Genomic DNA, 27,225 nt, shown 5'->3' with positions numbered 1-27,225 from the left:
CCGGGATTGGAATGACGCCTTACCCTCTCCCTTAAAACCCACTTCCTTTCGTCTTCCCCTCTCCTTCCCTCTTTCCTGATGAGGCAACAGTTTGTTGCGAAAGCTTGAATTTTGTGTGTATGTTTGTGTTTGTTTGTGTGTCCAGCTTTATTTCTAGTCACCTTTTTTAACCACTTTGTTGCTACTTCACAGTCAGTACTGAGTCCTCCTTTTCCTTCAACATTGAGTCTTACAAGACAGTACTGCTGTGCATTTCACAAGGGACTGCGTTATAACAGAAACTGGCCACATGTTAAAGAATAATTGAAACAGCACTTAACAGTGTTATATAATATCAATTCTAAAATATTTTTATGCTTTCAGTACCATTTTCTAGTTTCTAATTTTTATCTATTTTTTGAGTGATTCTTTAGCTGCATCCATCAGTTTATTCACATTATAAACTGTTAACTTTCAGTTGTTTTTTGAGAGTGTACACTTTAAAATTTACTTTTTGTTTGCAAAATTTTAGTGTGAAATTGGTCATCCTGCAAGAGCTGCCAGAACATATCAGAACCAGGAACAGTAATTTCAATAAGTCTGCAGAAAGACAGACATCGAAAGATGAGGCCTCAGTTGAGCTGAAACTTGAGCCCATTCTTTGTGCCCCGTCAACTTCAAAATCGTCTGTGTATGAGGGTGCTGGACCTTCCAGGAAGCAGACTCCGGGAACATCAAAGATAAGTGAGTCAAGTAATAGTGCACGCACGAGCACAGAAACAGAGAACTTGCCGGGTCCGTCGAAACCTTCTTTAGCAGCTGCTTCTGTAGCTGCATCTCCCAGCACAGTGTGGCAACAGGCAGGCTCTTCGAAAGTGTGTAATAAATCTGAGCTGGTGGCTTCTGACAGTGGTTTGGGACATGGTAACAGTTCTGTAGCTAACAAAGCATCAACCAGTGCTATCCCTCCGAGCCGTAATGCCCCAGCCAAAGCATCAACCAGTGCTATCCCTCCGAGCCACAATGCCACAGCTGTGGCTGTCAATCAGGAGAGAGCCTCTCTGTCAGAAAGGAATGAGTCGGTTCTCTTGCAGACCCAGAATGGAACAGTAGGCGATGCAGAAATTGGAGGCCAATTGAGGGACACAGTGGTAGGAATGGAAAATGAGTGTCCCATATCGCAAAGAAGAGGTGCTGAAGACACTTCGGAAGACAGCACACCTGTAAAAGGTCATGTGAGAGAAGAAATTGGTAATAATGCTGAACTCGAAAATTCAATTGTTCAGAACAAGCAACTGGAGGCACAACTTGCAGAAGTGCCTCTTCTGGATAAACATCCACCACAGACACTACCCTCCCAGCAAAAGCCCTCTGCTCTTACTCAAAAAGGAAATGCTTATCCTGAAATGTATGATATGTTTGCTGATGAACCAACAGGTGCATCAGTGGTTCAGAGTGCATGTAACAAAGAGAATAACAATTTGGAGCAACCAGGTGGAAGTGAGAAACAGGTCCGTAGGTACCAACTGAATGCACAAACATCCACTAGTAGCGAGAGAAAACCTTGCGCCAAGTCGGGGAACACTAGTTCTGCCCATGAAAATAGGAAAAGCGCCAACGAGTGTCTCGCCGAAGGCCTACCCCTCGGAAGCAGCACGGCTCCAATGAATTTGGGGCTCTTTCACCGTGAAATGCCTGTACATTTTACAGCTGACATTTCTGCAGTGAGCAGCTGGGAGGAGAAATTTCGTATTGCAGTGAGAAATGTGCAGGAGCTGAAAGCAAGAACCGAAGAGCGTCAGAAAAAATTGGCAGACGGAAACATTGATAAAGTGCCCGAAGCAGAAGGAGAAAAGAAAGAAGAAACAGTTACAAAAACTGCAGAGGAATCAAATTTGAATGCTGACTTCGTGAAAAAGTCACACAGTTTGTACTGGGATGAGAAGGATGACGAGAGTATACATTTCAGTTGGGGTCATGAACGTGAACATTCGAATACTGGAGCCCAGGTATCAGATTTTGACCAGACCACTCGAGAAGAGGGAGATAACTCGGCCTCCCGTCAGAAGGATGAGAACAGTTGGATTTCTTCTGAGTATGGGAATGGAAAGGCTGAGGGTAGTCATGCGGATGGCGACAGTCACTTTGGTAAAGTTTTTTGTAATACTGAAGTCAGTAGCACTCCTTCCGAAGTGATCAATTCCCTAGAGGAGAGAGACTTCGAGGTAGATCGGAGCTCTTGCCATGAAAATAGGGAGGCGTTGATCAGTCATGAGAGATCGCATGGTTCAACAGTACGAGAATACATTCCTCTTGAAAGGTGGAAAGAAAGTGAGAATGACCAAATAAAATTTGATGAACTAAATGAGAATGATGTCATCAGTAACTGTAGAAAAGAATACATCATTCATACAAAAGACACACAAAATACGACTAATAATCCTCCAGATTTGTCTGCAGCTGACAGTGGGTTACTGGAAGATGAAGTAAAACCTAGTTTGAGTGGTGGTGGTGGTGGTGGTGGTGGTGGTGGTAGTGATTGTGATGAAGAGGAAGAAAAAACTCTTCAAGAAGTTGCGAATGTCACTGATGTATTTCGTAAATTAATAGAATGTAAAGACAGGGGAGAAATTACACTAGGTACTGAGTTAGAGCTGTTGGCTGCTGGAAGCCCACATTCGTCTGATGATGAGGAGATTTTACCTGATTGTTTCTCTGACAATCTCTTTAGCCTGCAACACATTCTCGAGAGAGAGGACACAGACGAAAAGTTGTCTAATGATGCCCTCTCGTCGCCTGCACAAAAGAGGGCTAGAGATTCTCAGGAAGCCACAGGTGCCCACACAGAGGACACTGCCATCGACTTCGAAGAGCAGGACAGTATCTCCTCTCCCAGGAAAAAGGCCCGCACGACTGAATCGAAGGCCGAAATGACTTTTAGTGGTAGTGGGGTTCTGGAGCCTAGTAGTGTCGATGGGGAGGAGCACAATAAGCCACAGTCTGCCACTCCGAGCAGTACCCATGGGGTCTCGACAGACAGTAAGGCTGACAGTTCGGGTGAAAAGAGTGGAGAGGCAGCTACCGCCACTCGGCACGATGAACGCAGGAGAGAGAGGAGTCCAGACTCCTACAGGACCCAGGAGGAGAAACACAGGAAGAGCTCCCGCCACCACGATGACTCTGACAGGCAGAATCGGAGTGATGACAAAAGGAGGGAAAACAGAGATCGGCGGCGGGGAGAGGAACACAGACGTGACAGGAGGGAGAGAGAGCGGAGGAGCTGGCGGCGTGACAGCCGCAGCAGGAGTGGCAGTCCTGCAGACTACCTATCGTCCAGGAAGCGCCGGGGTTCCGGGTCACCCGACCGCCGGCACAGAGGTGTGGAGGACATCCCGCTGCCTGCAGCCCTGCGGCAGCAGCGGAGGTCCCAATACAGGGCAGACGACGAGCCGCCGCCAGCCGCAGAGGCACGAGAGGGAAGGCAGAAGCGTTCCTCCACACTCTCCGCTGGTGTTGACCCGAAGCGGTCATCTGCTAATATTACACAGGTTGGTTTCTTATGTAACATGAATTATATTGTTCGTACAGTGCAGAATGCAGTTAACTGCATAATGAAATGGAGATGGTAGTTTTTAATTCATAAATATGTAATTGAGATTGTTCACAGGGTAAAACTGATTTTGATAGAGAGCTTTCTAAAAGTGAAAAATGGTGAATAATTATGTAAGTCCTAGTGTAGGTGTGCTAGACATAACTGTTCCAGTTTTTCTGCAGTCCATGTTCCACTACCATGCAGTGCTGTGTCAAAACATACATTCTCAGAAATTTCTTCCTCAAATTAAGGCTTATGTTTGATACTAGTAGACTTCTCTTAGCTAGGAATGTCCTTTTTGCCAGTGCTATTCTTCTTTTACTGCCCTCCAACCTCCATCCATCATTGGTTATTTTGCTGCCTAGGTAGCAGAATTCCTTAACTTCATCGACTTCGTTACAATCAGTCCTGATGTTAAGTTTCGTGCTGTTCTCATTTCTGTTTCTTCTCGTTACTTTTGTCTTTCTTCAATTCATTCTCAGGCCATATTCTGTGTCCATTAGACTGTTCATTCCATTGTGCATATCCTGTAATTCTTCACTTTCACCAAGGATACCAGTGTCGTCAGCAAATATTATCATCACTGTCCTTTCACTTAGAATTTTAATTCCACTCTTGAAACTTTCTTTTATTTCCATCATTGCTTGTTCAAGGCATGGATTGAAAAGTAGGAGTTAATGACTACATCCCTGTCTTAGATCCTTTGTAATCTGAGCACTTCTTTCTTGATCTACCACTCTTATTATTCCCTCCTGGCTCTTATATGTGTTATATAATATCCTTCTCGCCTTATAACTTACCCCTATTTTCCACAGAATTTTGAACATCTTGCACCATTTGACATCGTTGAACACTTCTTCCAGATTGATAAATCCTGTGAACATGTCTTGATTTTTCTTTAGTCTTGCTTTCATTATCAGCTGCAACATCAGAACTGCCTCTCTGGTGCCTTTACCTGTCCTAAAGCCAAACTGATTGTCGTTTAGCACATCCGCATTATTCTTCTCAGCAACTTGGATGCATGAGCTGTAAGCCGGTTGTATGATAATTCTTGCACTTTTCAGCTCTTGCAGTCTTCAGAATTGGGTGTGTAATATTTTTCTGAAAGTCAGATGGCATATCGCCAGGGTCACACGTTCTACATATTAATGTGAATTAGTCATTTTGTTGCCACTTCTCCCAACGATTTTGGAAATCGTTTTTGAATGTTATCTATTTCTGCTGCCTTATTTGATCTTAAGTTGTCTAATGGTCTTTTAAATTGTGATTTTAATAGTGGACCCCCATCTATTCTATATAGACTCCTGTTTCTTTCTCTATCACATCATTCAAGTCTTTCCCCTCACAGCGACCTTCAGTGTACTCTTTCCACCATTGTGCTCTTAATGTTACATGCACTCATAATGTTACCACACTTGCTTTTAATTTCACCAAAGGTTGCTTTGACTTTTCTGTATGCTGAGTCAGTCCTTCCAGCAATCATTTTTTTCCCGATTTCTTCACATTTCTCTTGCAGCCATTTTGCCATTGCTTCCCTGCACTTCCTATTTATTACATTCTCAAGCGACTTGTAGTTCTGTATTCTTGTGTCTCCTTCAATATTTTTGTTCTTCTTTCTTTCATCAATCAACTGAAGTATTTCTTCTGTAACCCATAGTTTCTTCACAGCTTTTTTTTACTTGTGTTCTCAAGTATACCTCCTCCTCTTGTGATTCTTGAATGGAGTATTTGCTATTACTAGCTGAAATCTATTGCAGAACTCAGTTAGTCTTTCTCTTACCCCATTCCTAGTAGCAAGCCCATATTCCAACGGAATCCTGTCTTCAACTCATTCTGCTACAACCACATTCCAGTCCCCTCTGTCTCTTAGATTTTCATCTCCTTTTACGTACTGTATTGCCCTTTCAATATCCTCATATACTTTCCCTCTCTCTTCATCTTCAGCATGAGACAGCAGCATGTATACCCAAATTATCATTGATGGTGTTGGTTTGCTGTTGATTCTGATGAGAACAACCATATCACTGAACTGATCACAGTAGCACACTCTCTGCCCTACCTTCCTTTTCATAACGAAACCTACTCCCCTCACACCATTTTCTGATGCTGTTGATATTACCCTATACTCATCTGACAGCAATCCTTATCTTCTTTCCGTTTCACTTCAGTGAATCTGAGCATTTGCATTTCGCTTTCAGATTTTCTATCTTCTGTACCATGTTCAATCTGCTGACATTCCATGCCCCAATTTGTAGAACATTATCCTTTTGTTGGTTTTTCTCACAGCCACCTTCCCCATGGCAGTCCACTCCTGGAGATCTGACCTGGGGACTGTTCCAGAATCAATGGAGAGATTGTTATGACACTTTTTCAATTACAGGTGACGTGTCCTGTGGATACACGTTATATGTTCTTAATGCAGTGGTTTCCATTGCCTTCTGCAGCCTCGTTCCATTGATTGTTGCTGACTCTTCTGCCTTTAGGGGCTCTTTCCCATCCCAATGGCAAGAGAGTGCCCTGAACCAATGTCCGCTCCTCCACCCTCTTTGAGAAGGCCGTTGGCAGAATGAGGATGGCTTCTTATGCTGGAAGTCTTATGCCGCCCATGCTGATGTTCTTTATTCAAAATCTAAGTGATGGCGGGGTTCGGACCTGGAACAGAGGATGTTTTGATTAGTAATCAGACACTACCCCTAGACAACAGGTCTCCTCCCATGGATAGCATATATAACATTATACAATGTGTGAAATTCTATAGTACCATAATGAAGTAGCAGCAGAAACTCTATTGTTAAACATGAGTAAGCTATGTAGGCAGCAACCATGTGAACCGAGTGCACTGTTGCTGCGTAAACCATGCTAGTGATAGACGCCTGTTCAGTAGTTTTATTTTTTGTGCTGTTTCAATGAAATGACACTATTTTTGCACCTGAGGGCTAAGGGAAAGGTTTCTTCTGAGAGGTGCAGAGTTAAGGAAAGCCGTTGGGCTGTGGAATGTAGACCAGGCAATACTGTTGTTGCACGGGACAGTCAAATGAAATCCAGACAGATGGCAGAAAAGTAAGTAAACTGTTTATTACTTAAAAGGTAATTACCATAACAGCTAATTCATTTATCCCACTGTGAGACAAGGCAGTCAATACCTTCATGGAAAAATGTCTGCAGTCTCCCGCAGAAACATAGTTGTACCCAGGTGTGCACCTTCCAAACCAAATCAACTATCATGAATGTCGTTCTTCAGGGGTCCAAAAATGTGGCAATCCCATGGGGAGACATCATGATTGTATGGAGACTGTATAATAAGAGCCTCCCAGTGCAAGTTCCGCAACTAGTGAAAACTATAGCACACCAGCTCTGATGAAGTCACGATGAGCTTCTCTTTTGGCTGAAAGGCCCCTCTGCTCATTGACTACCTGGAACACAACACAACAATTAATGCACAGTATTACTTGCACAACACTTTGGAAAAATCAAAGCACACCATCAAATTGAAACAACCAGAAATGTTGGCTAATGGCATCATTCTGTTGCAAGATAATGCCCACTCACACACTGACAAGGTTGTTTTGACTGCACTGCAGAAGTTTTGCTGGGAAGCCCTTACACATCCTCCATATGGTCCGAATCTTTTCTCATGCCATTTCCATGTTTATGGAGTCCTGAAGAAAGTAATTCGGGGCAGCTCTGTAGGCAAATGTAAACATTTTCCATGATGGCACTGACTGCCTTCTCTTGTAATGACATAAATATATTAACAGTTATGATGATTACTTTTGAAGTAGTGGACAGTTTACTTAACAATATAAGGAAAGGATAAGATCGTTACTTACTGTAAAAATAACACATTGAGTGGAAGATAGGTACAACAAAAAGACACATTAGCTTTCAGTCAAAGCCTTCATCAGAAAAGGAAAAAAAAAACACACACACACAAAAACACACACACACACATTCATTCATTCATTCATTCATTTACACAAGCAAGCACACCTCATGCACAGATGACTGCCATCTTCGGCACCTCAGCCGAAAGCTAGTGCATATGTGTCTTTTCATCGTACCTGTCTGCTATTAAATGTGTCATCTTTACCGTAAATACAATCTATCTTTTCCTTATGTTGTCGATATTCCAACCTGGAGTTACCATTTTTATAACAGTTTACTTACGTTTGTCCACCTGCCCTGGTTTCAGTTGACTGCCCCCTGTACATAAATGGACCAATGAAGACTGTAATGGATGGAAAGTTTGGAGGATGCCTTTATCCAGCAGTGGATATGGAGTCATTGATAATAACTTTATACATTGCATTGTGTATTAACAGTAAGGATTACATCTAAGAACATGGCACAGTAGTTAAGGCAGTGGGCTTGCATCATGAGATCAAATATCTGTTTGGGCATGCAGGTTTCAGTTTCCCTGCTTTCCCTAAATTGTTTTTAACGAATGCTGGCATAGTTCCTTTGAAATAGCTATAGCTGATTTCCTGTGCAATCGCAACTTTTATCTGTTATACACTAAACGCTAATAATCTTTCCTTCCTGTGTGAAGATTACTTTAGTTAGCACAAATACATTTTTTAGTAATAGTATTGAAGTAATAGTATCTCTAGTTTTTGATGCAGTGAACATACATTTTTAGTGACAGTATTGAAGTAATTGTAGCTCTAGTTTCTGATGCAGTGAACATCATACAAGATTTTGCTAGGTCATATCAGTGTTGCCGTGATACTGGCTAGTGGCTGTCCGATGTAGAAAGCAGTCGTGTGCAATGGCTGCTTCTACATATTTCAGTGTAAATTTCACTGTTGAAACAAAGAAAGAAAAATGAGTTATCGGTAATGTATACCAAATTATTTCATATGTTTTTTGGCTTTTTAAATACAAATATGAGATTTAAAATCACTTGATACATACAGTTTTTGAAATACAAGGAAGTTTGAGTGTTTTGATAAATACTGAAAATATTATGAACAGGGGCTTTCTCTGGTTTCCAATGTTCTAATGTCTTGGTGGAATCTTTCACCTTGTTTGTCACTAACTGCCTCTAGGTTTTCTGGTTAATAGTTCACGTGTGAATAGAAGTAGTGTAGTCTCAAAGGCATTCGGCATCCAGTGGTGTTGATATATCCTCAGAAGAGTTTTGACAACACATTGATATTTTTCCCCTTGTTTTTGCTAAGAAAGCCGTTCACTCACTCCACAAATGCTTCCACACAACCTGCTCATGTTTATTTAGCTAATTCTCTAATTACAAGTCATTTATCACTTTTCTCATATCAGGTCCACTGGAAATTCTTTCCTTCAGTTTACCTTTACTCATTTTAGGATGCAGTTCTGTCAGATACTTAAAACCTCTGCCTTCCTTACCCATAGCTCACAATAAGTTTTTCATAAGTCCAAGCTTTATATGAAGTGGAGGAAGAAGTATAGTCTTTGGATCAACTAAGGATGTGTAAGGGGTGTGTGTGTGTGTGTGTGTGTGTGTACATCCACAAGGCTGTTTTCTACCAGTCTTTCTTAACAAAATGTCACTCTGTTGTTCTACTGTCCCACGGGGATAAAAAATGACAATACTGTGTAAACCACTTTTCCCTCAGACTCATATACTAGGTCTACAACTTTGCTTCTGCCGTTTTTTCTCGAAGTTCGAGACTTTATTGCAAAAAACTTTCAAAAAATTTAAGATTAAAAGTATTGGCCATCATTGGCCACTGCCTTCTCCTAGCTTTAGGGCAGCATATGAATCCTGCAGTGTATAATCTGGGCATCTTTTGAGGGTAGCCATAAATCAATCCAATTTTGCACTTGTTCATATGACCGCAAGTGCTAGTCAGCTAGGTGGTGTGTCATACATCGAGAAAGGTGGCAGTCAGAGGAAGGAATATCTGGATAATACAGCGGGTGGGGTAGAACTTCCCATTTCAACATTTCCAAGTATGTTTTGACGGGATTTTTGACATGGGTTCGTGCACTGTCATGCTACAAAATCATTTTTTTCATGTCTATCACTGTAGTGTGGCCATTTGTCTTTTAGTGCTCAGCTCAAATACATCAATTGCTTTCGATAACAATCCCCTGTGATTGTTCCCATCGGTTGCAGTAGCATCGAAAGCTTTCTCTCTTTCACAACCATGCCGTCAAAATCACCATTCTTGAAGCATGGAAACCATTTTCTGCAAAGTTCTGTCACTAACAGATGTCTCATCGTAGGTCTTACCCAGCTTTTTATGAGCCTTAGCTGCAGAGTTCTTCATATCAAAGCAGAAAATTAAAACTTCCCGCAGATGACAATAATTGGGCTCATAAGTTGATGTATTCAGTCGAGAATAACTTTATGATGCAATCAAAAATCGACTAATATTTTGATGGTGTTACGTTCTCAAATGCCTAAGTTTACTGTATGACACTTATGACAAACGACTTGCACCACTACTTTCCCCATGCGAAACGGCGGAAGCAAAGTTGTAGACCTAATAGTTACAACCTTCAAATCCCCTCATACTCGCCACTTGACTTAATCAGACTTCATTCCACATAAAATTATTACAATATTACCATATTTCTCTTTCACTGAAACTAAATGAGCAGCTTCTATGGATGGTTTTTGACTCCTTTTACATTATATTTAGATGAATCAGGGGTCTACAGCTCATGGTCGAGTGGCTAGCATTGCTGGTTCCGGATCACAGGGTCCCAGTTTCGATTCCCGGCCAGGTTGGGGATTTTCTCGGACCTAGGATTGGGTGTTTGCGTTGTCCTCATCATCATACAGGAAGTGCCGAGACTGGAAGGATTTGGAACTTGTATGGGCACTGATGGCCATGATGTTGAGTGCCCCACAAACCATCATCATCATCATCATCATCATTTTGATGAATCAGGAAAGAGGCACCATTCTGTAGGGTCATGAACATCGATGGAAAATGGTCAGTAAATCAATAGAATTCAGTATTTGTCAGATTGGTCAGTTCAAGTCTTTTTTTCCGTAAAGTCAACTTTATACCTGTCTCTTTATTTATTTTTATTTTATTTTATTTTTAAGATTTGTATGATATAGAAAAGGTTTGCACCCAGTAAAGTTATGTTTTATGTGGCAGATGGATTGAAAAATTAGAAAAAGCTATTGAGAAGGTTTTGAGCTATAACTTTATAAAAAAAAAGTGTAATTCTTGATTTCTATATTGGGTACGTGATCTAAGTGTTGTGAAGTCATTGAAATCATGACGACATATGATAAATCTCAAGGTAACTCAGACATACTCAGTTTCTTTTGGCTTCAGTTCTACAGAGCAGCATGCTTCTACTCAGAAGCGCAGAGAGAGATGTAAAGTGAAACTGATTTCTACACAACTACATTTGTCTTCCACCCATCCTGTGTGTAGCAGTGATGGTGTAATTTCAGCTCCCAGAGCCACTCCATCAATTCATCTTTATTCTACTAGACAAGCTGCTTCAAGGGCGGGGTTAATGTGATGTTTGGAAATGGCAGGAGGGAACTTTGCTGTTCAGCCACTTTGTGAAGATATCAGAGAAACCTTTGAGGCAATATTTCCTGAAAGTGTGCCTTCTGAGCTCGCGCTTTCAAAGACAAAAGTCAAGATACTTAGTATGTGATGCTTTAGCTCCATATTTTGAAAATCAGTTGGTAGATAATATTGGAGGAACACATTTTTCTTGTTGTTTTGATGAAAGTGTGCATGCAACTTCAGAGAAAGGCATCAGACTGTAGTTAAATTTACTGGTCGGATTCCAAAGAAATGATTATGACATGACATCTGCAGACTTTCTTTGCTGGTAAAGCAACTGTTAATGATATTTACTTCAAGGTAAATGAAGCCTTGGAGAATGCCCAGTTTTCTCCTTCAGAGTTATTGGTGATAGGTTGTGGTGGACCCAACGTTAACAGATCTGTGAATCATCTTAAGAATGATTCTCTGGTCATGTTAGGAAGGAAATAGTTGATTAATGTTGGCACATGTAACGTACACCCATCCATAATACGTTCCAAAAAAGAATACAGGACTGTGATGAAAATGCTTTGGATGTGATCTTGTTGGTTTATAAAATACGTATCCTCTAGATTGCTGACATTAGCGCCTGCTGGAGAGCAACTTCCAGAACAATAATTCAGCTTTTGAAAAAAAACTTTCTTCAGTTCATACCCCAATACCAAATCAGGTTGATGAGTTCTTTGAAATACAAGAATATTATTATAAAAGGCAATGCTACCAAAGCAGAAATTATGTTTGCTTGTGCAAATGCTCGTATGTATTCAAGATTCACTAGTTTCAAACAATGGAAAACCCAGAGTATTGTGAAAAGGAAAGTTGCTACTCACCATACAGCGGAGGTTGGGGAGTGCGCAGGGATGAGGTGGAAAGATGGTAGCGGAGAGTTGGAGGAGGGGAGGGGGGTTGCAGAAAAGGAGGGAAGTAAAAAGACTTGGTGCAATGGAGGAATGAGGGCTGTGTAGTGATGGAATGGGAACAGAGAAGGGGCTAGGTGGGAGAGGAAACTGGCTAACAAAGGTTAAGGCCAGGAGGGTTACAGGAACATAGGATATATTGCAAGGAAAGTTCTCACCTGTGCTATTCAGAAAAGCAGGTATTGGTGGGAAGGATTCATATGGCATAGGCTGTAAAGTAGTCATTGAAATGAAGAATGTCATGTTTGGCAACATGCTCAGCAACAGGGTGGTCCACTTGTTTCTTGGCCACAGTTTGTCAGTGGCCATTCATGCGAACAGACAGCTTGTTGGTTGTCATGCCCACATAGGATGCAGCACTGGTTGCAGCTTAGCTTGTAGACCACATGACTGACTTCACAGGTAGCCCTGCCTTTGATGGGATAGGTGATAATTGTTACCGGACTGGAGTAGGTGGTGGTGGGAGGATGTATAGGACAGGTCTTGCATCTAGGTGTATTACAGGGGTATGAACCACGAGTTAAGGGGTCGGAGTAGGGGTTGTGTAGGGGGGGACAAATATATATTGCGTAGGTTCGGTGGAAGGTGGAATACCAGTATGGGAAGGATAGTGGGCAGAACATTTCTCATTTCAGGGTACAACGAGAGGTAGTCAAAACCCTGACGGAAAATGTAATTCAGTTGCTCCAGTCCTGGGTGGTGCCGAGTTACGAGGGAATGCTCCTCTGTGGCTGGATGGTGGGACTTTGTGAGGTGATGGGAGGCTGGAATGATAATGCACGGGAGATTTGTTTTTGTACAAAGTTGGGAGGATAATTACGGTTTGTGAAGGCTTCAGTGAGACCGTCGAGAGGGACCGTTCATAACTGCAGATGCAATGACCACAGCTGGCTAGGACCGAGCGAGGTGGCGCAGTGGCTAGCACACTGGACTCGCATTCAGGAGGACGACGGTTCAATCCTGCGTACAGCCATCCTGATTTAGGTTTTCTGTGATTTCCCTAAATCGCTCCCGGCAAATACCGGGATGGTTCCTTTGAAAGGGCGTGGTTGACTTCCTTCCCCATCCTTCCCTAATCCGATGAGACTGTCCTCCCCTGAACAACCCAACCAACAGGTGGCTAGGCCATATGGAAGGGACTTCTTGGTATGGAACGGATGGCAGCTGTCAAAGTGGAGGTATTGCTGGTGGTTAGTAGGTTTGATATGGATAGAGGTACAGATATAGCTGTCTTTGAGGTGGAGGTCAACATCTAGGAAGGTGGCTTGTTGGGTTGAGTAGGATTAGGTGAAGCAAATAGGTGGGAAGTTCAAAACAACAGTGGTAGAGTCTTTATCCACAGGTAAAATTATAAGATTGGGATCAGTTTTTAGATGGTGGACTGCAGTTCTTTCTGTGGAAGTAAGGTTAGTTTGCTGGTTCAGGGATTTGGGGAATGATGGTGAGGCAAGGTTCAAGTTTAAGAAATTCTGGAAAGTTGACAGGGGGTGATTTGGGGGCAGTAGGGGTGGATCACAGTTAGATGGAGGAGTGAACTGAGTTATGCAGGGTTCAACATTGGTCTTTGGTCGAGTTTGGTTGGTAGGGTTGGTGGCGAAAAAGTGTTTCCACTGTAGGGACCGGGAGAAGGAGGGGACTGATATTTTTGTGGGGCTAAGGCTTCTGGAGGAATGGTTCATGATTGTGTTTCTGGTCCGGTTCTTTCATAAGAGAGATCTTTTAATTCCTCTAATTCCTAATGAGCTTACAAACCTTGTCAGAACACTCATGAATCAATTTTATGTTAGTGCTGCTCCACTGAATCTGGAAGTATTTTGTGATAAGTATTACATGCCATGGAAAAACATAGTGTTCAACACTATACAAAGTGAACGTCTCAAGAAGCTAAGCGCACAAGAAAGATGTAGCTGTAGTTCTTCCTGTTGAGTAACACGAACATGTGCTAGATGAAGAACTGAAACTCTTGGCGTCAGAAAAATCGGGTGTTGACAAGAACCCAGTGAACATTTACTGGAGTCAGTTTTTTGGGAAAACATATACCTCTCGAGAAAAGAAATGGTGTACTGTTACGAAAAGTGTGCAGGCTCCACTTATATGTTCACTTGCCAGTGCAGATGCAGGAAGGGGATTCTCATTGTCGAGGAACATCTCGAATGAAGACACCACAAATGTGTGTGAAAGAATGTTGGATGCTCATTTGACTGGAAGAGATGCTGTGTTGAATGTGTTTGAAGTGTAATGGGAAGAAGTTAAAAGGGCCTTAAAAGCAGCAGAGCAGTGCCAGGATGGAATCCAGCCACTGCCAATGTCGGTTGGTGCTGGCAAGTGGACTGCATGTTCAGGAGCTTCACAACCATCTCTGTGTCAACAGGCTGCAAATACTGTAACCCTTCACGGAGGTATTGCAGCCCAATTATGACAACTAGGTCCTCAGCTCCAGCCCAGAATTTACTGCAAAAGCTGCTAACGTTGATGTTACCATCACGTCAGCAGAGAGAAGCAGTATCCTCATCATTGAGCATGTGGACAGTAATGTGCTACTCTGGACCTAGAACGCAGACGCTTCTGACTTGGTTGGGGCACAAACCACTGCCTGTTGCATAAGCATCTGAGTCCAGGGGCAGCTCTGCGATTGGCAGCCGTCCCGAGAGTGGGACGAGAGGCTGCAGACAGCTGTGTCCTTTTCGGGGTGCCACTGGAAGCCCTGGAGCAGAATGAAGCCTGTCATCCTCAGAGCTACAGCTGATGGCTGCACTGTCACAAGAACCTGAAAATACAATAATGGAACTTGCAGTCAGCAGCCAGAGGGCGTCATCACTGGGTAGATACAGTGATAGTCTGCCATTGTCCACTAACAGTTGTAATCGAGCCTCAATAAAGAGGTCGTCATGAACTATTATTGATCCGTTTTCAGCCGCACAGAATCCTTCCTCAACAAAGAATCCTAGACCTCACCACATCCCTCGGAACTGTCCTGTTATAATTGGTGTCCTCTGGACCATCTCTGAGTGTTCCATTGTTATAGAGGAGATGGCTCACTTTGAAATTATCACTCAGAAACTTCTTCAGCTGGCAAGTACAGTGCTCGTCTGGTACAAGCAGTAGTGTGAAGATGAGAAGTGAGTGTGTGAGGAAAAACTGAGGGAAAAAAGAACAACAGGAAAAAGAAAAATTGTGACAAACAAATGAGTTTCAAAAAGAAAACTTAATACTGCAGTTGGTGAACAGGCACTGAAAAGATGGAGGAAGAAGAAAAAGAGGAAAATGGACTGTCGACAAATTACTGGATGATTGAAATGAGTGCTTAAAAGAAGCAGCCAAGAAAAAGGACTTAATGGGAGTTAGTGTGGCCCAAGCACTGATGGAAAGTGCTACAAACATTAAGAAACAAGAAGGCAAGCAAATTAAAAACATAGAGAAGGTGCAGAAAAGCAGTTGATAGCTAAAAAGTAGTGTTATAGCTCTTTCTTTCCCAAAGAAGCAAATACAGAGTGAAACTTACTGACTTAATTTTGTAAAGAAAGCTATACAACTTTCCCCATTACATTTCTAAATTAGAAGTTGTAAATATTTTGTTAGTATTACTCTGAAAATGGTACTGTACAGCTGCATTGTGAAGCTTTTATAAAACAAAGAAGCTGTAACTTACCAAACGAAAGCGTTGGTATGTCGATAGGAGACAATAAAAAAACACACAAACACACACACAAATTTCAAGCTTTCACAAACCATGAAAGGATGTGGGTTTTAAGGGAGAGGGTAAGGAGTCATTCCAATCCCGGGAGCGGAAAGACTTACCTTAGAGGGAAAGGGACAGGTATACACTCGCCCGCATGCACGCGCGCTTGCCCACACACACACACACACACACACACACACACACACACACACATATATCCATCGGCACATATACAGACACAAGCAGACATATGTAAATGTAGATATATTTTTCCCACGTGGTCTCTCTCTCTCTCTCTCTCTCTCTCTCTCTCTCTCTCTCTCTCTCTCTATATATATATATATATATATATATATATATATATATATATATATATATATATAAAAAAACAAAGATGATGTGACTTACCAAATGAAAGTGCTGGCAGGTCGACAGACACACAAAGAAACACAAACATACACACAAAATTCAAGCTTTCGCAACAAACTGTTGCCTCATCAGGAAAGAGGGAAGGAGAGGGAAAGACGAAAGGATGTGGGTTTTAAGGGAGAGGGTAAGGCGTCATTCCAATCCCGGGAGCGGAAAGACTTATCTTAGGGGGAAAAAAGGACAGGTATACACTCGCACACACGCACATATCCATCCACACATACACATGCTTGTGTCTGTATGTGTGGATGGATATGTGCGTGTGTGCGAGTGTATACCTGTCCTTTTTTCCCCCTAAGGTAAGTCTTTCCGCTCCCGGGATTGGAATGACTCCTTACCCTCTCCCTTAAAACCCACTTCCTTTCGTCTTCCCCTCTCCTTCCCTCTTTCCTGATGAGGCAACAGTTTGTTGCGAAAGCTTGAATTTTGTGTGTATGTTTGTGTTTGTTTGTGTGTCTATCGACCTGCCAGCGCTTTTGTTCGGTAAGTCACCTCATCTTTGTTTTTTTTTAATATATATATATGTATATATAAAGATAGATATATTTTTCCCACGTGGAATGTTTCCCTCTATTAGAAACATTCCGTGTGGGGAAAATATATATAAAAAACAAAGATGCTGTGACTTACCAAACAAGAAAGTGCCGGTAGATCCATATCCATCCGCACATATACAGACACAGGCAGACATACGTATTTACATATGTCTTCCTGTGTCTGTACATGTGTGGATGAATATATATATATCTGTGTGTGTGTGTGTGCGTGCGTGCGTGCGTGCGTGCGTGTATGTGCGCGCGAGTGTATACCTGTCCTTTTTTCCCCCAAGGTAAGTCTTTCCGCTCCCGGGATTGGAATGACTCCTTACCCTCTCCCTTAAAACCCACATCCTTTCGTCTTTCCCTCTCCTTCCCTCTTTCCTGATGAAGCAACCTTGGGTTGCGAAAGCTTGAAATTTGTGTGTGTGTTTTTATTGTGTCTATCTACCAGCACTTTCTCGTTTGGTAAGTCACAGCATCTTTGTTTTTTTATATATATATTTTTCCCACGTGGAATGTTTCCCTCTGTTTTATATATAGACACACAGGGTGTTACAAAAAGGTACAGCCAAACTTTCAGGAAACATTCCTCACCCACAAATAAAGAAAAGATGTTATGTGGGCATGTGTCTGGAAACGCTTAATTTCCATGTTGGAGCTCATTTTAGTTTCGTCAGTATGTACTGTACTTCCTCGGTTCTGATGATCAAATTGTAAATTTTCACAATCAACATGTGTGGGCTGACGAGAATCTGCATGCAATTGTGCAATCATGTCATCAACATAGATTTTCTGTGAACGTTTGGGCAGGCGTTGTTGGTGATGTCTTGATTGGGCCCCATGTTCTTCCACCTACGCTCAGTGGAGCACGTTATCATGATTTCATATGAGATACTCTACCTGTGCTGCTAAAACATGTGCCTTTACAAGTACGACACAACATGTGGTTCATGCACGATGGAGCTCCTGCACATTTCAGTCGAAGTGTTCGTACGCTTCTCAACAACAGATTCGGTGACCGATGGATTGGTAGAGGTCGACCAATTCCATGGCCTCCACGCTCTCCTGACCTCAACCCCCTTAACTTTCATTTATGGGGGCATTTGAAAGCTCTTGTCTACGCAACCCCGGTACCAAATGTAGAGACTCTTCGTGCTTGTATTGTGGACAGCTGTGATACAATACGGCATTCTCCAGGGCTGCATCAGTGCATCAGGGATTCTACATCTACATCGATACTCCGCAAGCCACCCAACGGTGTGTGGCGGAGGGCACTTTACGTGCCACTGTCATTACCTCCCTTTCCTGTTCCAGTCGCGTATGGTTCGCTGGAAGAACGACTGTCTGAAAGCCTCCGTGCGCGCTCTAATCTCTCTAATTTTACATTCGTGATCTCTTCGGGAGGTATAAGTAGGGGGAAGCAATATATTCGATACCTCATCCAGAAACGCACCCTCTCGAAACCTGGCGAGCAAGCTACACCGCGATGCAGAGCGCCTCTCTTGCAGAGTCTGCCACTTGAGTTTATTAAACATCTCCGTAACGCTATCACGGTTACCAAATAACCCGGTGACGAAACCCGCCGCTCTTCTTTGGATCTTCTCTATCTCCTCCGTCAACCCGACCTGGTACGGATCCCACACTGATGAGCAATACTCAAGTATAGGTCGAACGAGTGTTTTGTAAGCCACCTCCTTTGTTGATGGACTACATTTTCTAAGCACTCTCCCAATGAATCTCAACCTGGTACCCGCCTTACCAACAATTAATTTTATATGATCATTCCACTTCAAATCGTTCCGCACGCATACTCCCAGATATTTTACAGTCGTAACTGCTACCAGTGTTTGTTCCGCTATCATATAATCATACAATAAAGGATCCTTCTTTCTATGTATTCGCAATCCATTACATTTGTCTATGTTAAGGGTCAGTTGCCACTCCCTGCACCAAGTGCCTATCCGCTGCAGATCTTCCTGCATTTCGCTACAATTTTCTAATGCTGCAACTTCTCTGTATACTACAGCATCATCCGCGAAAAGCCGCATGGAACTTCCGACACTATCTACTAAGTCATTTATATATATTGTGAAAAGCAATGGTCCCATAACACTCCCCTGTGGCACGCCAGAGGTTACTTTAACGTCTGTAGACGTCTCTCCATTGATAACAACATGCTGTGTTCTGTTTGCTAAAAACTCTTCAATCCAGCCACACAGCTGGTCTGATATTCCGTAGGCTCTTACTTTGTTTATCAGGCGACAGTGCGGAACTGTATCGAACGCCTTCCGGAAGTCAAGAAAAATAGCATCTACCTGGGAGCCTGTATCTAATATTTTCTGGGTCTCATGAACAAATAAGGCGAGTTGGGTCTCACACGATCGCTGTTTCCGGAATCCATGTTGATTCCTACATAGTAGATTCTGGGTTTCCAGAAATGACATGATACGCGAGCAAAAAACATGTTCTAAAATTCTACAAGAGATCGACGTAAGAGATATAGGTCTATAGTTTTGCGCATCTGCTCGACGACCCTTCTTGAAGACTGGGACTATCTGTGCTCTTTTCCAATCATTTGGAACCTTCCGTTCCTCTAGAGACTTGCGGTACACGGCTGTTAGAAGGGGGGCAAGTTCTTTCGCGTACTCTGTGTAGAATCGAATTGGTATCCCGTCAGGTCCAGTGGACTTTCCTCTATTGAGTGATTCCAGTTGCTTTTCTATTCCTTGGACACTTATTTCGATGTCAGCCATTTTTTCGTTTGTGCGAGGATTTAGAGAAGGAACTGCAGCGCGGTCTTCCTCTGTGAAACAGCTTTGGAAAAAGTTGTTTAGCATTTCAGCTTTACGCATGTCATCCTCTATTTCAATGCCATCATCATCCCGTAGTGTCTGGATATGCTGTTTCGAGCCACTTACTGATTTAACGTAAGACCAGAACTTCCTAGGATTTTCTGTCAAGTCGGTACATAGAATTTTACTTTCGAATTCAATGAACGCTTCACGCATAGCCCTCCTTACGCTAACTTTGACATCGTTTAGCTTCTGTTTGTCTGAGAGGTTTTGGCTGTGTTTAAACTTGGAGTGGAGCTCTCTTTGCTTTCGCAGTAGTTTCCTAACTTTGTTGTTGTACCACGGTGGGTTTTTCCCGTCCCTCACAGTTTTACTCGGCACGTACCTGTCTAAAACGCATTTTACGATTGCCTTGAACTTTTTCCATAAACACTCAACATTGTCAGTGTCAGAACAGAAATTTTCATTTTGATCTGTTAGGTAGTCTGAAATCTATTACTCTTGCTAAACAGATAAACCTTCCTCCCTTTTTTTATATTCCTATTAACTTCCATATTCAGGGATGCTGCAACGGCCTTATGATCACTGCTTCCCTGTTCTGTACATACAGAGTCGAAAAGTTCGGGTCTGTTTGTTATCAGTAGGTCCAAGATGTTATCTCCACGAGTCGGTTCTCTGTTTAATTGCTCGAGGTAATTTTCGGATAGTGCACTCAGTATAATGTCAATTCCATGCGATGGAGGGTGGATGCATGTATCCTCGCTAACGGAGGACATTTTGAACATTTCCTGTAACAAAGTGTTTGAAGTCACGCTGGTACGTTCTGTTGCTGTGTGTTTCCATTCCATGATTAATGTGATTTGAAGAGAAGTAATAAAATGGAAAGTAAGCGTTTCCGGACACATGTCCACATAACATATTTTCTTTCTTTGTGTGTGAGGAATGTTTCCTGAAAGTTTGGCCGTACCTTTTTGTAACACTCTATATTATATATAATAGAGGGAAACATTCCATGTGCCGCAGTCCCTCAGCCACATACTCCCGACGATCAAGTACCACGGTCATGGAACCCTCGTCCGCCGGAAGAATGACGATGGATCGGTCAGCCTTCAGATCATGGATAGTCTGGGCTTCAGCTGTGGTGATGTTGGGAGTAGGATTAAGGTTTTTCAAGAAGGATTGAGAGGCAAGGCTGGAAGTGAGAAAGTCCTGGAAGTTTTGTGATCGTGAGGAAGAGGAGGTGAGTCTCACTATGACGGAGGATGGAACTGTTCCAGGCAGGGTTCAGTTTGGATAGTGTCTTGGGGAGTTGGATCATTAGGAGTAGGATTAGGATTATTTTTCTTCGTGGCAAAGTGATACTTCCAGAAGAGATATGTATGGGTGTGGGTGTGCGCGCTGAGTAGAAACAAGTCAGTATTATTATAACCAAGTGCAATGATTTTCCTGGTTATTTATTTTTAATAATAATATTATCAATACGTGCAATATTTTTATGTACTGGTTACAATCAAAACAATAAATAGGTATGAGTTGGTTGGCTGTGGGGATGGTGTAAACCTGATTTTTAAAAAAATGCTTGTGACCCTTCTATTGTAATGATAAATTTGTGTCAGTATTTAATGTGTTTCCTTTATGTCCAAAGTCAGTTTCCGTAATCAAAATGATAAGTAAGAAAGTAATTTTAGTCTTAGGTTTGCTTTCCAGCCTTGGTCATGATCTAATCTGAGCTCTTTCAGTAACCTTTTAATGTCAAAACAATTGCAGACATTACCTTCTTGCTTATCGAATGCTGACAAAGGAACATTTCTTTACCTAAAGGATGTTATGGTGGTATGTTCATAAAACAGATTCTGTTCTTGTAAAGTGGAACTAAGAAGTTCAGCTTGCTGCTTCGAGATGCCTAAGTTGCCAGATTAAATGGGCTTCCTTAGAGTTTTCAGGTTCCTAAGTTGGATCAAAGTTATTATAAGAAGCATCCTAAATTGAATCTCTGTCATCACTCCATCCTGTGACTTTAGTATCTTCCCATTGTAATGGATGTGCTTGTGTTGTGGAACTTGTCTAATGGCACATTAAAATAGATAATTTTATTCTTTTGGTTTTTGGAATATCCTTCAGTGCTCATTGTGTAAAAGTAACGGTCATCAAAATGGTTAATTGACTCGCACCAAAACATAGGTGCAGCAAAATGGCATCGAATTCTGTTACCATTCATGCACCTTATTAGAGTTTGTCACATGTACACAACAAACTTGTGGAGTTCACTGTTTATATTGATTATGTAATCCTTACTGAGAATATAAGAAATATACTTTTCACACGTCTTTTCATATCTTTTCTTATTGGCTTTTCAAAACAGAATAATGACAAATATAATGAAATGTATTCAGTGATCTTTTGGACGGTTTTTTATTTGAGAACTTGAGAACTAACACAATTCTCATTAACCACTGAACTGAATTCGCAAATTTTGCTGAGCCAACAGGTGACGAAACATCTCTTATTTCCACCACCGATGACTCATTAGTGTTGCTAACTGCACTACTAAAAATTTCCAATCTGAAGTACAGAATAAATCCAGTGATGCTGAAAACAAAACAAAACAGAACAAAAAGCACGTATGGTATGACTGTCTTAGTAATTTATGTTTTAGTAGTTACTACAATAGGGAAGCAACAATGGTATTTTGTTTCATGTTACAAAATAATTATTGACCCGTATTATTCCTAACAGTTACTAGATAATACTGAAAAATTCCTCTGTTTCAGATATTTCTAAGTAATTTTCAAATTTTATGTTCTGTTTGCAGTTGGAACACTTAGCCGGCTACAGCTTCAGTTCAAGATCAGAATCTAGGACCACACGCGGAAAAAGGCCTCCATCTCCACCGCCGGCGAGCAAGTCACTGAAATTTTCACCCAAGCGCCCATCCCTGGATGACCGCATTGAGATGGAACTGGGTGTTCGCAAGGCAGCACCACCACCACCGCAGCAGCAGCAGCAGCAGCAACAGCAGCAGCAGCAGCAGCAGCAGCAGCCGCCGCAGCAGCAGCCACAGCAGCCGCCACCACCTCCACCACCGCAGTCACCGGCCCCTGTCCCACAGTTTCATCAACAACAGGGACCATACAATTTCCCATTCCCGCCCAACTACTATGGCCCCCACACTCCTCAAATTCCCAGTCCGGCTCCTCTGTTCCAGCAAGGCTTCAACCCTCTGCAGTGCCAGGGGCGTCCTCAGTTCACCTGTCCCCCGCCACCCATCGTGCGCTACACCACACCGCCACCGCCTATCCAGAATAAGAGGCCGCCATTGCTGCCTACTCCTACGCACTTCCGGCCACGGATGGAGATGTGGGACACGAGCCCAGAGGCCATGGCGGCCATTATGAGGGGCACGCCTCCTCCACCTCCACCACCTGCACAACCCCCACCTCCTATACAACCCCCACCTCCCGTACAACCTCCACCTCCAGTACAACCCCCACCTATGCAACCCCCACCTCCGGCACAACCTCCTCCTCCTGTACAACCCCCGCAGACACCTCCACAGCAGCACTTTCACAATTCGCGAGTTGTTCAGGTGAGGAAATCTTCTGTATTAACTTTAGCAATATTATGCCTCTTGTTCTCGATGATTATTTTGTACATCTTGAATTTTGTTAATATCTTTGAACTGCTTTATTCTTATTTGGCAGTATTGTTGAAGCTTTTTGATCATAAATTATTTATTATCTGTTTGTTAAAATTATTAATTATCATTGTTCAGCCTTCTGTTTCCAATGTTATAACTTGGTCAGCGGTGATATCCACAGTTTTCAATGAGAACAGATACCAAATGAATATTCATATTTCCCATTAATTTTGCCTCAAATATGTGTATCACATATACAGTATGAGTTCTAAATCCACCATCATGCTTGTTTACTGAGAGTTTTGGTGTAAGAACACCTTAGTGGCAAGTGGTCCATTATAGAGTAATTTGTTCAGTTTAAGGGCTCTGCTCAGGGTAGTCAGCTATTTATTTAAGGCCTTATCATGATTTTAATTTGTTCAGTTTAAGCACTCTTCATGTAGTAATTTGTTCAATTTTAATGCTTAAGGGTATAGTTTCAGGAGAGGTACAGCTGAGTTGTCAAGTCTGTTTTATGTATTTTCTACTCTTCAATTTTTTAGAATTCCAGAAATTTTTTGTCGTTTTAGTATTCAGTTAAAGTTTTGTAATTTTGTGTGGTAAGAACCTATACTGTATCCCGCCACTGCAGAATAATACTGCAGCATTAAAACATGAACGAGAGAAAAAAATTTAAAATAAAACTTAAATTGCAAAGGAAATGCACCATATAAAATAACACAGTGCACATACAAGTATCTGCCAACAGCAAAATGTGTCAAAGGCTTTAGGAAGACTGTGCAATGCTACATAACAACAAATTGCCTCCCATGAGCATGATGTCACAACTCTTTACATTAGATTCACTTAAGCAGTTCCGAGCAGGCTCATGCACACGTGCAGTTGAGTTGCATGTGAGTAATACCTTCTCCTGTTTCTATATACAGAAATGTGGCTGTTGGCTGTGTAAGCAGCAGTAGCAGCAACCAGCCACATGGGGTATCCGGAAAAATTTTACTGGCACGCCCAAGCTGCCAGATTCACATGTGCGCAACAGGCCTGGATCTAGTGGAGGGGGACAGCAAACCATGGTATCTGAACCAGGCGGCAATTTTGGGGCGAGGGGGCAAATTCATATTCTTGAGGGGAAAAAAAACCTTCTTTTACAAAGCACCTAGCATCCAGCGCATGTCGGTCTATCGATTATTCATATGAATATAATAGAGGGAAACATTCCACGTGGGAAAAATTTATCAAAAAACAAAGATGATGTGACTTACCATACGAAAGTGCTGGCAGGTCGAAAGACACACAAACATAACACAAAATTCAAGCTTTCGCAACAAACTGTTGCCTCATCAGGAAAGAGGGAAGGAGAGGGAAAGACGAAAGGATGTGGGTTTTAAGGGAGAGGGTAAGGAGTCATTCCAATCCCGGGAGCGGAAAGACTTACCTTAGGGGGAAAAAAGGACGGGTATACACTCGCGCACACACACACACACACACACACACACACACACACACACATATCCATCCACACATATACAGACATAAGCAGACATATTTGTTTGTGTGTCTTTCGACCAGCCAGCGCTTTCGTTTGGTAAGTCACATCATCTTTGTTTTTTGATAGATTATTCATATGATTTTGAAATGCACCCCTGCTGGTTTTTGGACATTTTTGAACACATTCTAAATTGATTTCCAAATGAATTATAAGTTTATTTTTGAATACGTGCATAGTGCATGTGATGTCTCTGCCAGGGGAATCCTCGTCGCATCTAGACATGAACTTCCTGCAGACAAAACCGACGGCTCTATACAAACTGAGCGGAATAAAGCCGAACTGGTGAATGCCACCTGCTGCTTGTTTATGTGGTTGATTCGGTTTACAAAAGTTCAGCGTAGTTATAATTTCTAACAAAATCCATAGATTCAGACTACCAGAGTGGAAATAAATGACTAACAGGAATAACAGGTAAGAAAGATTATGTATTATTTTCTCGGTGTATTCAAGAAGGGAATTCTGACAGGAAATTTTTGGCCAGATCGCTACATTAGACAGGGCCAGTTGTAGTCCCCAGCTAGCAGCCGCTTAAGTTCCATTCTGGGAGTAGCATGGAAAATGCATTGTACAAACATGTAATAATGCCTAACAGGAGAATAATCGCTGGGTAACTAAACCGGTTATTGTGGCAGGGTTAGTAAAGTTAAATGGAGAATGAGTTTTGGCAGTAGTAGGAATAGTTACAGAATTAGTGATGACAGGATTGTTTGTTAGAACGAGGAAGGAGAAGAAACGGGGACATCACACAAATTATGGAAGAGTATGACGATTCCAAATTTATACAAAAATTTCGTTCTACTACTCTTCAGTCTCATGCATGAGAAACTGGAGCATATGAATGAAATGTGGAACTATTTCCAAACATAATGCTTTTTGACTGAAGTAGGCCAAATAGGTATTTCAAATTGGTATGTATGTGAATTATATTGTCATACTATAAAAATTATCATTATTGCCGAAACAGTCTCGCTTGTTTGGTGTGTGTTGCAATTGCTGCAATATTAGAAATGCCTATTTTGTTTTATCCAGGACACAGTGACAAAATAGACGTAGTCAGATCAAGAAACCACACCAGTCTTGGTACTATTTGTATTAACAGCTTTTCCAGTATTAGACGACATTTCGATTTTTCATGTAGCAAAACGTTTGACAAACTTTTTTTAATCTTTCGCAGAAAGGAAAGCATGCCATATAAAGCTGTAGCAAGATTAGAGAGAAAAATCGCGAGGACCAAAGGTTTGAAGAAATGTGTACTGTCTTGCCTGTCTCTTGCCTTTACTGGTTTTAGGTATCCTATATTTACTTTTATGTCACACAGAAGAGCAAGTTATTGGCTAATAGGCAATAAAGAGTCCTCATTTTCTGAAGAGTTCTTAATTTCCGCTGTGTTGAAATAGTTTGATGGCATCCATTACAAAATATATACCTTTGAGTTCCATAGAGTGAAATACAGTGACGTGCAGTATAAGAATGTTGTTTGAAGAGGCATGGCACTTAAGACCAAATAACATCTCTTACATTTCCTCTAAGATATATGTTTTGTGTATCAGACTCATCTGAAAGATGTGCACTACAAAATGAACTTATTTTTGAAACGTCTTCCCTATCTCTCTCTCTCTCTCTCTCTCTCTCTCTCTCTCTCTCTCTCTCTCTTCTCTTTATTTTTTTAATTTTAAACGTTTTGATGCACAGAGCAGTCTGAGTTATAGTGGAAAGGGGGGGGGAGTATAGTCTCCATGTGACCCGTGTTTACATTTAGTGATTTTTCTGTTTCCTCTTTGTTTACTGCTCTCACATCAAATGAAAACAAAACAGATTTCTGTGGCTCGGAGCTATCAAGTGAATTAAAATACATTCACATAATTACAGAAGGCTAAAATGTGTTACTAGTTTCAGATTTTATTTTATTTCTACCTTTATGACAGTCAAGCATTAATTAACTTGCAGAACAATGAAGTTATTTTTGTCGGTTTGCTAAAGAAATTTGGCTTTTATCAAGCTTTCCTGCTTACACAGTAAATTTATTTGAAATGAGGTGTTTAATTTCACACTATTGGCTAGTTTCAACTGTTCGCTGCATTTTGAGTCCACTTTTTCATCTTCTAACACATATGGAATTATGCCATAATAAATAACCAAACATGGGATAATACAGTACTGGTACTCAAGAAAATTTACGTCCCAAAAATCACACTGAAAATCTTAATATTAGGTCGAGGCATACGAATGTGCACTTTAAGGCGAATTTGCATTTCATTATGGTTCGTGAAATTCCGACGCTCTTGGAGTATCCTCTGATGTGTTGTTTCTTTTATGACATAATGTAAGTAAGATCTTTCAGTGTTTTACACGTAAGAACATACGGGCTTCCTATGTCACCGTAGCTGCACAAGCGCGGTGACGCCTCTAATCTGGTGCTCTCTGGCAACTGCTGAAATGAATCTATTTCTAACAGGTGGTGGGGAAATATTGCGAATTGTGCTTCGAAAAGCGTTATTTTCAAAGTAAATTTCCTTTTACGCAAGATGGACTATGTGCGAGAATGTACAATGAATTTCTTAAATCGCAGAGCGTTTGCTCTCATTTAAAAATCAACTCTTTGATGAT

The 27,225-nt window shown here is 41.7% G+C and overlaps 1 protein-coding gene across 1 annotated transcript in view; it reads left to right on the top strand.

The window, feature by feature from the left end:
* Positions 1-27,225, top strand: part of LOC124719120 (serine-rich adhesin for platelets-like) — a 255,086-nt gene that overhangs the window by 66,288 nt on the left and 161,573 nt on the right. Inside the window, exons 6-7 of the mRNA XM_047244815.1 lie at positions 512-3,527; positions 22,248-23,021. Of these exons, the coding sequence (XP_047100771.1) occupies positions 512-3,527; positions 22,248-23,021 (3,790 nt within the window). The remainder of the gene's footprint in view (positions 1-511; positions 3,528-22,247; positions 23,022-27,225) is intronic.

The sequence above is a fragment of the Schistocerca piceifrons genome, chromosome 10 (genome assembly GCF_021461385.2).
Source record: "Schistocerca piceifrons isolate TAMUIC-IGC-003096 chromosome 10, iqSchPice1.1, whole genome shotgun sequence".
NCBI classification, from domain to species: Eukaryota; Metazoa; Arthropoda; class Insecta; order Orthoptera; family Acrididae; genus Schistocerca; species Schistocerca piceifrons.
This window is presented reverse-complemented; position numbering and strand designations above follow the sequence as displayed.